This window comes from Carassius gibelio, chromosome B15, assembly GCF_023724105.1.
Source record: "Carassius gibelio isolate Cgi1373 ecotype wild population from Czech Republic chromosome B15, carGib1.2-hapl.c, whole genome shotgun sequence".
NCBI lineage: Eukaryota > Metazoa > Chordata > Actinopteri > Cypriniformes > Cyprinidae > Carassius > Carassius gibelio.
The window spans coordinates 14,684,260-14,696,657 of record NC_068410.1 but is presented as its reverse complement, the minus strand read 5'-3'; the positions used below and the strand labels follow the sequence as shown (position 1 = coordinate 14,696,657).

Below are 12,398 nucleotides of genomic sequence, written 5' to 3'. Positions count from 1 at the left end.
CATTATTCAAAGAAACTCAATTTTTTGGAAAACAAATATGACAATCTTCTTGCAAGGCACATCTTTACCAAATGCATACTGTACGAGGAATCGATATGTGACCGTGGAGCACAAAACCAGTCTTAAATCGCTGGGGTATGTTTGTAGCAATAGCTAAAAATACACTATACAATCAAAATTATTGATTTTTCTTTTATGCCAAAAATCATTAGGATATTAAGTAAAGATCACGTTCCATGAAGAAATTATGTAAATTTCCTACCGTGAATAAATCAAAACTTAATTTTTGATTAGTAATATGCACTGCTAAGGACTTAATTTAGACAAATTTAAAGGAGATTTTCTCAGTGTTTAGATTGTTTTGCACTTTCAGATTACAGATTTTCTCGGCTAAATATTGTTCTATCATAACAAACCATACACCAATGGAAAACTTATTCAGCTTTCAGATGATGCATAAATCTCAATTTTAAAAAATGGACCCTTATGACTAATTTTGTGGTGCATGGTCACATATATGATATAATAAAAAAATTTAGTTTGAATTATTATTATTTATTTATTTTTGCTATATATTTGTCATTTTTACCGTAGAAGTACTAAAAACATAATTCAAATACTAATTTAAGCTATTATCATAAGTTGTAAACCTGTCATGATTTGATCATTTTGTTATAATAACTTTTCTGTATGAATCAGTTACTTTTTTACTCCTATTTTGATGATGAAAGATATAATATACCATCATCTGTCCAAGAGGGGGCAGTATAGGATTCTAGACAGCAGAGCAGCCTATAACTACGAAAGCACATTTAATCTACACATCTACAGCTAAAGTGATCAGATAAAAAATAAAAATTAAAAAAAAATCCAAACATGAGATCAGAGGAGCACAGGACACCGCGTAAACCAGTGTTATGATCAGAAATTACGTGAAGAGCAAAGAATCAGAGTGAGTGGAAGCAGATGGGAATTCAATGACCACTGTTTTATTTACAGAAAAAAAAGGAAGAACAAAATTAATTTAAAAAAGCAATTTATGAAGAGCTTACGGACAGGCAGAATATCTACCATACCTGTGTTTGTTCTTTAAGAAAATCAGGTAGCTGAAATTCACCCTTAAAGACCTGGAAAAACAGAGAGGCGTTTTTAGAGACTGTCACACTGTGTGCAAACACAGGAGCTACAGCCTCTCCACACAAATCAAAGGCCACTGCTCAGTCATTACACAGTTCAAGCTCAAGTTCTTCCCTGCTCTGTTTTTATTTCTCCACCTGAAGCTATTCTAATCTCTGAAAACATCCTTCTGTAAACCGCAGCGACACAAACGGTTTTATACTGTATGTCTCCAGAAAGCAGTAATGGCCGAATGAAAAGTCTGGCGCTGAACAGAAAACAGAGTCCTCTTCTGTGAGGCGCTCTCTCGCGCTGCTAGGAGGATATTGTGTGTCAATTCCCAGGGTGTCTAACTTCACAAAATTCACAAGCTCTCTCCAGGGATCAAAGAACGAGTGAAAGACTGTGAGAATAAAAAGAGAGCTAGACTGAATGCTGTTCAGTACGTCGGTTCCAGAGAGAATGACAATCTCCAATTAAAACGCATCCAGCTGATCTCATTTCCTGGCTTTCTAAGCTGAGGAAATTGCGAACGAGGAGCTCATGCAAGTTTCTGCGGTATGTTTGCGTTTCATAGGAAAGAAGCGCTGACCTGATGAGAGATTGAGATATTATTTCAAAACACTTTGTGCTCAGGTTCAGTCTTTTTCTCGACTCGGAGAAACCTGGAGCTCGAGCTCTTTATCCACTACTGCTGGGACCGTCAGTTACTGGAGCTCTATGAAGGTGTTTTTCTTTTAAACAACTCGATTCATTTGTGCAGCACCTCTTGTTCAGCAAAAAAAAAAATGTATTTATTCATGAATAAATAAACTCTTATAAAACAGTTCTTTTCAGTGAATCGAAAACATTCAGCGTGTCTAAAGTAGTCTGATTTATGATCAACTGACTCTTACAAACCAGTGCTTTTAAAGCTGCAGTAGGTAACTTTTGTAAAAATATATTTTTTACATACTTATTTAACCTGTCATTATGTCCTGACAGTAGAATATGAGACTGATAATCTGTGAAAAAATCAAGCTCCTCTGGCTCCTCCCAGTGTCCTATTGCCATTTGCAGAAATGCATCGCTCCCGTTAAGAAACAACCAATCAGAGCAGCGGTCCGTAACTTTGTTTGTGTTCAAAATGTAGAAAAATTTATATAATAAGCGAGTACACCATGAATCCATTTTCCAAACCGAGTTTTTAGCTTGTCCTGAATCACTAGGGTGCACCTATAATAAGTGTTTATATTCTGACTATTTTAGATTGCTTCGGGGGTACCGCGGCGGAGTAACCCAGTACCTTTGTGATTCTTCATAGACATAAACAGAGAGAAGTAGTTCCGGCTACGATGTTCTTCCGCAAGACGCAAACAAGAGCATCAAAAGTTACCGACTGCAGCTTTAAGTGAATAAAAAAATATACAATACAATCTGTGTAGTCTAATTCGTGAATAAAAGAACCAGTTCTTTCATTGAATGAAAAAAAGTCTGATTCATGAAAAAATGTTTTTTTACCCACCAGTTCTTTTTAGTGAGCAAAGAATATAGAACAAACTATGTAGTCTGATTCTGATGCAAAAAAACAAATAGTATATTATAACAGAAATATACACAGAAAATGAATCAGAATCTCTCCAAGTAAGAGTCTGTGAATCTGAATCAAAACAGGAAATCGGTAGGATACACAGCCTTATTACACTGCCATTAGGTTGTGTCTTTGTCTTGTCTTTTTGCTTGTACTCACTGTCACGTAAAAAACAATCCAACTTACAGTCCAAAAAAAAAAAAAAAAAAAGTATCAGGTTCCATTTCATTGCTCTCCATCTTTCTTTTCTTGTTCTACACAACTGTGATTCTTATGTAAATGCCCTCAAAAGCACAATCGGGGTAATAGGAATCTGAAACGGCCTATGTAATTTTAAATGGCTCAATACAAATATGATTAAACACAACTAGTGGATTTTTTTTTCTGAGTGAATCTGGCTCACTCTCCTCATCTCCGCCAGCTCAACCGTGGGATACAGCCGTTACGCAAGACTTCAGACCCAATTTCCGAGAGGAGTCTCCGGGCCGCTGGTTAGAGAGAGCTGGTATCACTGGTGGGTCAAGAGGTGGGGGTTCAGCTGGTGGGTGTAGAAAGAAGCGAGTTTGAGTCGAGCTGGCTAGCCAAGATTGCGGTTCAGAGCCTGAGTGGAATTCATTTGCAATGAAAAAGGCGTGAATGTTTCCCATTTCCCATTTCGTAATAATCCTTCACTCGTCCAAAACTGTTAGCCACACTAAATCCTGTGAATGTCGCCCTAGAGGTGGAGATTCGTAAGTCACATCACCATGGCAAGAAAACAAACAATGGTTAGGAGAAGGACTCACATAGTTTGGCTGTGACTAGATCTGGTTCATTCATTGTGTTTAAAACAAAGAACAAATGAATGAGTAGGATCTGCAGAACTCAAAAGTCCAAAATAAATGGATATTTTATCTTATCACGCCTCCAAACTCATTCATATCCCCGTAAAAACAAGCCTTTGACAAGCAGGTTTGTATCTGCTGCAATGATGAAACTGGTTCTCTATGCTGGATATAACAGCAGTGACATGCAAACTGAGACAACCAAGACCTCATACGACATTTGTTTGGCTCGCAACTGCCGTGAAAGGGAATTTTTCAGTGCTGATGTAATAGGAAACACTTTGTTGTATAAGTATAGAGAATAAACTGATAAAATCTGCGGGTAGCTGAGGGTGTGCATAAATGGGGCCTTCATCTGGGTACAGTTCTTCAGATCCGAGGCCGTGGAAAACCTGACTGTGCAGGCCAGCAGGAGAATTCTCTTTGGGAATGTTTACATTCAGCCTCCTGCAGCTAACAGCACGAGCTGCTCACTGAACAGTAGGGCTGACTTCTATAAATACACCAAGCAAGAAAATTCATCATCCGAATGATGTAATAATTGGCAAATATGAAAGGAAAAAATATTATGTTAAGAAAATCTCAATGTTGTTTCAAGACACATATGTCTTTGGGTTAAAGTTTGAAAAAAAAAAGTCCATATGATTCGTTCACTATATTACAATCCTTCTGAAGTCTTGACAGAGTGCATTATATGTAGCATATTTTTTGTTCCACAGAATTTAGTTCAAGGTATAGCACCATTCAAAATGTTGCGGTCAGTAAGATTTAAAAAAGAAATTATACTTTTACATAGCAAAGATGCATTACATTGATCAAAAGTGACACTAACGCGTCTATAATATTACTAAAAATGTATATTTCTAATAAACGCTGCTCATTTGAACTTTCTATGCATCAAATAATCAGGACAAAATGGTTTTGTTTTGCAATGTTTCTTAAAAACAAATCAACATCTTAAAGTGATTTCTGAAGGATCATGTGACACTGAAGACTGCTGGAAATGTAGCTTTGCATTACATTTTAAAATATATTTTCATAGAAAACATTAATATAGTTATAATAATAATATAATAAAAACAGTAAATTGCAATATTATTTAACAATTGTACTGTTTACTTTAGTTTTGTAGCCCTGGTGAGCATAAGAGACTACTTTTTTACATTTATAGTTTCTTCTACTTTTTACATTACCTTTGTTGTTATATCTAATGCTCACTTCAAGCGAATATTTAACAACACAATGAAAGAACCAGGGTTGAATGATTGCTGAAGTCCTGCATACCATACATATGAAATTTCAGACTTGGTGTGCAAGGAGCTTTACTGTATAGGTTTGAAAAAAAAGCAAACAAACACCAAATCTCTCTGCTGTCTGGAAGTTTTAATTTAAGGATCAGCACCAACAGAGGTGGAAATAGCAAAGGAAATTGTCTTTCCTTTCTTCCTTATGTAAAGCCATGTACAGTATAAAGAGCTTAGAGTGTGATGGCTCAGACACAGTAGGGTGGTCTGGTTCATCTCTAATGGTAGCTCAGACTGCTGTCAGCAATGAGAGGTGGCGAGCAGACATGGATGTTGACAGATCTGTGCAACTGACTACGTCTCATCCTCGGGTAGAGGATCTCCCAGCAGCACATCCAGAATCACCTGCAGTAGCCTCTGACGAGAGACGCAGCCGGGCGAGGACGAAACCGCAGGAGAGCTGGTGCTCACTGTTCCATATCACAGAAATAGCAAAAGCGATTCATCAAAGACAAATTCAACTGCGGCAGGACAGTCATAGACCAACAGCTCCTCTAATGCAGGATGACACTGCTGACTCAATGTGTTAACACACAGGGTTTTACCCTCGTACCATGACTCAAGACTCTTTCACACCTTCTCTTACCTTGGGCAGAAATACAGTAAAAACTTAGAATAGCTTATGAATTAAACTTTAGATTGCAACTCCCACACAATTTGTGCTATGAACCTGAATGATAATGTTGTCATAATTAACTAAAACTATTAAAAATCATACCAGTAATTCACAAAAGATAGCTGAAATAAAATAAATAATAATAAATAAATAAACATTTGATAAAAAAAACTTAACTTATATTTTGAATTCTAAAAATAAATACGTTTAGGCACTAAAACTCCTTATTTTAAAAATATATATCCATTTTCTAATAAATTAAAGCTAAATAGAAATATTAAAGCAAGACTAATAAAAGTTGGTACATACAATTAAAATGAAGCCTGAAAACAAAGTAATTCTATAGGTAATTCAAAAGCTAAATTAAACATATTAATAAATACTATAGTATATAAATACTGAAATACCTTTAATCATGGCTTTCTGGGAAGCTGTAACATTTTTTGTGTATGGTATTAAAAAATATATATATTAAATTTGTAGGTGTTAAATAAGCCAGTTGTTATTTTCATTATATGGCCTATAAATTTGAATATTTATAGATTGGCATGATTAAAAAAAAGTGAATTTTGTCATTAAAACATTATAATGTACAGTGTAAAAAATTGATATTTGCTAAAGATTACATTTTAACGGTGTTAAATAAGTTAAGCAACTGCTGGCAACATGCTTTGGCAAGAATCACACATTTTCTTATGAAAATCCTGTTAATATAAAGTGTTACATAATTTTAAATCTAACTTATGATTCACAAAACCTCCTTTTCTGGTAAACAAACTTCCAATGATTCTGGCCTCCAATTCAGTTAAGCATGACCGTTTCCACATTATGCCACTAGCAGCACTGTTGAGACCGACTTATTGATCTCAATATCAATTTCCCAACATGAATCATAACGAAGCTGCAAAGTCACTTAATAGGCATCGACTGTGGCTTTGGACAGGATTCAAAATGTACTAAAATCACAGGAGACCGACGACAGACAATTAAAGGGTGGAAAGGCAAGGCTGTCACGTACTCTCTGCATCCTGCGAAGTATAGAAGCTTTGGAGAAGAGCAACAATATGGGCCGGGAAGAGTCAAACTGTTGTCCAAAACCACTGAAACTCACAGATGTCTTGATAAGATAATGTCACTGAAACTTGGGCAACATCTGTCCTCATGTTACTGCTCTCTTACATAGTTCAGGTGGATCATGTTGAATCTGTCTGAACTAACCAGATGGAAGCAAGATTAGCAAAGGCCACCAACAAAGATTTTTTCAAAGTCTTTACAGCTAAGACAGTACATGAGATGGCTATAGAAGCAGTTGACAGGAAGTCCATTAAATACCATTCAAGGATGTTGTCCTTTAGTCTATGTATATTAGCACTGAAGCCATTTATAGTCTTTAACAGCTGTTTTAAGTCCTTTCTTGTTTACTCTTGGCATGACCGCACAGATTACTGTGACCTGGTAAAAATGTCAACCGGTCCAAAATTCACAGGCTCCAGTAGAAATACAAAAGTGTTCCTTGTACCTTGCAAGCATTGAATTACACTAATCTGCTTATTTTTCACTAAACGGTAAGACAATGGACATGTGATAGTGCTACCTTCATTATGCCAAATTAGTCTGGAGTGCTCAGATCAATATTACCATCTAGTAAAGCCTCATTACTTAATTGTAGAAACGGTGCATTACTGCCAAGAAATTAAGGTCTAAGTTTAATTACCACAAAACACAGGCATTTAAAAGTGCAATGATTTGGAGGAGGGGTTACACTGACTTTAAACTTGTTGCTGTTGTTTAATGGGAGAAATGGGTTCTTAAAGGGACAGTTCACTGAAAATGAAAACTTGTCAACCTTTTCTCACCCTTATGTTGTTGTCTGCAAAATCACAAAATATGATATTTTGAAGACTATGGGGTTTTGTGTGCAATAAAATTAACCCCACTGAATTCCAGCGATATCTTCAACATCAATGACTTTTATTTTAAAGGCAAGAACAGTTAAAACATCATTGGAAACATCTTATTTTATGTTTCACAAAAATAATAAAGCCATACAGGTCTGAAACAACATGATGAGTAAATGATAACAATTTGAATTTTGGGTGAACGGTCTCTTTAAAGACTCAATGATGTCACTTAAACAAAGTTTTGAGCTTTATATTTTTCACAATAGTTTTTAAAATATCACATATTAAATGCTCATTATTTATGAGTGCAATAGCATTTAGATGCCGTCAAAACTAACAAACAGACTAAAATTCAAAACTCTCATTTTGATTTAATCAGGTCTTAAAGGGATAGTTCACCCAAAAATGAAAATTGTGTCATTACTTATTCACCTTCATGTCGTTCCAAACCCGTAAGACCTTCATTCATCTTCGGAACACAAATTAAGATATTCTGATGAAATCCGAGAGCTTTCCGACCCTAGACTACAAGCTATGAGGATACTATTTGTGCGCAAAGAAAACAAAAATAATGACTGTATTCAACAACTTCTTCTCTTCCGTGTTGGTTTTCGACATGCATTCACAACAGTACCACAACTGACAGAAGAGAAGAAATTGATGAATAAAATACTTTTATTTTTCTTTGCGCACAAAAAGTATTCTCGTAGCTTCATAAAATTACAGCTGAACCACTGATGTCACATGGATTATTTTAATGATGTCCTTCCTACCTTTCTGTTCCTTAAACATGGTAGTTTCCCTATAGTCTATGTAAGGTCAGAAAGCTCTCAGATTTCATCAAAAATATCTTAATTTGTGTTCCGAAGATGAACGAAGGTCTTAGGGTTTGAAACAACATGAGGGTGAGAAATTAATAACAGAATATTCATTTTTGTGTGCACTATCCCTTTAACAAGGGACTTTATGAAAGTAATAAAATAGTAGTAAAAATGCTTAGAAAGTTGGCCTGTCTCAGGTATTTGATATGATGCAACACAGAGTAATCTTTGAAGTTAAATGCAACACAAATACTTAGTTTGCGACAAATTCGTCTCAAAACAAAGAGGACAAAAACATGCATGCTAATGTCAGAGCAGCTGCAAAAGTCATCAAATCTTACCAGACCTCAGCTATAACCCCGAGTTCATGAGGTCTCTTCTACAGACCTGCATCATGACTCTGAAACATAGCCGCTTTTTCTCTGATGAGCTGGAGTCTTGCAGTCTGCCTCTGTTTCCAAGGAAACCTCGCTATTGAGAGGCCTGCGACTTCAAAGCCATTTCCACAGCTATCTAGATACTGTAAAAATGGCAGGGGGACTTGCATTCGAAGCATATTATAAAAAGCCACAATGGCCTGCTTACAGCAAGGACATCATGTGAAGGAGATCAAGTGTATCTAGAGCCAAATTAATCAAAAACATGGTCGGTCGCTGTGGGAAAACAAAGTATTCAAGTAATGTACAAGCCTAAACGCTCCTCTCACACTGAGGGTTTGCTCATTTTTCAAACACTCCAGGCGGTTTTTCATATGCAAATATTTGCAGTAGGAAGAGAATTTTGAGTAATTTTATAGTCGATTGCTCTAACACTTACAATGAGCAATCAATTTCTGTACATTTAACTAACCCTATGTATCTAAATACCACTTTTGTTTTAGCATTTCACATGTTTGAGGAGATACATGGAGATGGTTGGTGTCTGTTGCGCATGATTGCTGATAGCGATCTGACAAGGCACAGAATTTATTTGCCACTTCTCACTTTTGTTCAACATAAACAGATCTTCATCTGGTGCGATGAATTACTGTAACAAGAAGCAAAAATACCAATGCGAATCACAATAGTGCCACACTTGGATGCTCCTGTAAGAATGAACCATCACCTCTCATCAGCTCAAAGTTGTATCTATAATGTCTCCCGTGAGATTTGGGTGAGAGATTCAATGTGAAAGAACACGTCATTGTTGCCTATGACAGAAAAATCAATTTGCGAGTAATCTGAGTGGTGTTTTCACTCGGCAACTAGCTATTTTCAAAACAAGTTTCTCATTTCTAATGCACATTTCAGTGACACGAAAGTCATTCAATTGATACATTTTAAATGCAATAAAAAATGCTATTTTAAAGATCAATTTGGTTATAAAACTGGTTGACACTCTAAAATTATAATAGTATGCATGAATTAATAATGTTTGTAAAACGTTTTACCTTTAAATGTACGCTACTGTTTAAAAGTTTGGGGTCAGTTGGATTAAAAAAAATAAATAAATGCAAACTTTTATTTCATAAGGACACAATCAATTGTTAAAAAAGTGACTTTAAAGGCATTTATTATGTCTTATAAATGCTGTTCTTTCGAACTTTACTACCGATCAAAGAATCTTTGATTTGCAAAACATACATGCATCACAGTTTCCTCAAAAATATGAATCAGTTTTCAACAGTGATAGTTAAGAAATGATATAAGCATGGCACATGTACTGAAACTACATTTTTAAAAGATTTGCCTTTCCGTTATTGTGGAAGCTCTTATTAGTCATTGACCCACATGCTTAGTCTGCATCAATTTCAGCAATCCAAGGCATGAAAATGCAAGAGGAGCAAATTAATGGCCTACTTGACCTATTATGACATCACTGCAATACTTAAAGCACAGAGAACCTCTGCGTTTAATGGATGCTAAAATGATTTGAAATAAAACGGCTCATATTTTTCAACTTCTGAAGCACAGCTTACTTCTCAGACTTCAAAAATAGAGCCACAGCACAGTTCACCATTTTTCCTGCACATGCTCGGTGTTACAGCCTGTCTGCATCACACACCTTGTGAGCAGATCTTAGATCTTCACTGTTGTGTGTGTGTCATACTTCATGTCAAAGTATGGAGGGGGCTGGCTTAACGACTGATGCATGCAGCTGTGTTTGATCCAGGGGAAATACACATTAATACGCAGCAGATGTGCTTCTCCCTATGTCTCTCTCACACACACACACACACACACACATATATATACACACACACACAGCCTTGAGTCAGAAAGATCTGGCTGTTGAAGGAAAGGGACTACAACAATAGCTTTTCAAAGGAATGCTGAATGAAATCCGCTGCGTAGGGTACAAGCATGCACAAAACTGGCCAAAATATGCAGAAATACAAACAAACGCAAGAAAGATGAAATGCAATACAGTTACAAACAAACAACACACTCCTGTGCCTAGTTTTAAAAGCTGCTGCCTTCTTTTTGGAATGAAACATCAAGCATTAATGCTTTGTCCAACTTGCAAAATTTTCTAGTTGAATAATAATTGAATAATTTAATTATTTTCACACAAAACAGGGCTTTGAAGATTGCAGGGTTTTGGTGAGAAGAACAGCATGAGTTTTATTCAACAAGCGAAACATATGGAACTGAGAGAGATTGGCGCCAATTGAATCGCTGAGAGTGAGTCCAAAAAATGCAGCAATTTCTCAACTAAAAGGAATCTTCTGTGTGTGGGAAAGAGGGAACAACTGTCATGGAAAGCAAAGCACAACTGCAGAATAGTTCAAGGTTGACAAACGCTTCAGACTGGCTTAGCAGACATGGAGTATTAAAGGGACAGTTCACCGAAAACTCACGCTCATGTTGTTCCAAAGCTGTATGACTTTCTTCTGTGGAACACAAAAGAACTATTTTATAGAATGTTTTGACTTATAATGAAAAAAACATTGGATCCCACTGTTTTCAATTAGGCCTGGGCGATACGGCCAAAAAAATTATCACAAATTTTATCAGAGCCACTTTAAATTTCTAATCTTTATTCCTTTCCAGTTTAAAGGCAGATTTTTGCTCCCAAGTGAAAGATGTAGAAACATGATCATTAATGGTGGTTTTAAACTAATCTTTATGGTCAGAACATGACAAACACTTGACGTTTTGGAATTCTTTACACTTTGAGTCATTTTATCAAAATTAGTTTCTTTAATATTTTTTTATGCATTTCTCAGTTCGTGCATATTCTTGTAGTTCATTTTGTTTCAAATCATGTATCACATACATTATATTGAACATTTTTCAAATTCTTGTTAGCGTTTTATTGAGTCCAGCATTTTATTGAGTTTTCAATGTATAGGAAAAACATTGAAATATCTTCCTCTATGTGTGAACTTTTCTATGGGTGAACTTAAGAAAAACTTTCCAATTGGAATTTAAGACGTTCTGACCACAAATACATTCCTACATCTGAGACAAGGGCAAAAAGGATGAAGTTGTGGCCAGAAAACCTTGCGCAGCTGTGTCAATGCCACTGATAGTTTTCCAAGGATAGGAATCTGACATGGCTTTTCCCCTCAGACTCTCTGAGCCGGACTGGCACATTGAGAGAGCTCGACAGGGGCCTCTTCCCGACCTTAGAGGGAAAAAAAAACGCCCCACTATTTAACCATGACTGTGGTTCGCTGCTCAAGTAGCACAAAAATGCTTTCCACCACAGTCAGCACTCCATCAAGTCATGCAATTTTCCAAAGTTTGTTATGTTTCAACATGGAAAAACGCTAATAGAGTGAAGCTTGATATCAGGCCTTTCATAGTGAATGACAAGACCACCGAGCCCACCTTGAGTGGCACGGCATCCATTATTTAGTAAGGAACAGGGACACTGCTACAAGCAGAAATGTTTTCTCACAGAATTTCAAAACCTGTCTGCTTGAAGAACACTAAGAACCTGAAGCCATTTTGATCAATCTTAAAGGCTCTTACGGGGTTTTAAACACATTTTATATTCTTTTTTTCCCAATGGTTTAGCATATGATTTCATCATTAACCACTGCAAATGGATAGCAGCTGTGAAAGAGCATGGTGTAATACCACTGATGTAAGAACTGAGCCTACATTTCTCTTTATTAAAATGAGACTTCAAGTCTGAACGAGAAGAAAGGGACACGATCCAGGATAAAGTGAGTGAGCTGCTACAGCTTCTCTTGAACTATCATCATAGACCGTATTAGCATCCAAATCGTCTTGATCTTTAGCTCAGTAAACAAGGC

General features: G+C 36.3%; 1 protein-coding gene across 2 annotated transcripts in view; it reads right to left on the bottom strand.

The window, feature by feature from the left end:
• LOC127972261 (protein-tyrosine sulfotransferase 1) overlaps positions 1–12,398 on the bottom strand; it is a 40,568-nt gene that overhangs the window by 1,546 nt on the left and 26,624 nt on the right. Inside the window, exon 4 of one of the 2 annotated variants that reach the window (XM_052575623.1) lies at positions 1,077–1,127. The exons of the other annotated variant lie outside the window; for it this stretch is intronic. Coding sequence (XP_052431583.1) covers positions 1,077–1,127 — 51 coding nt within the window. The remainder of the gene's footprint in view (positions 1–1,076; positions 1,128–12,398) is intronic. 2 annotated transcript variants of the gene reach the window in all.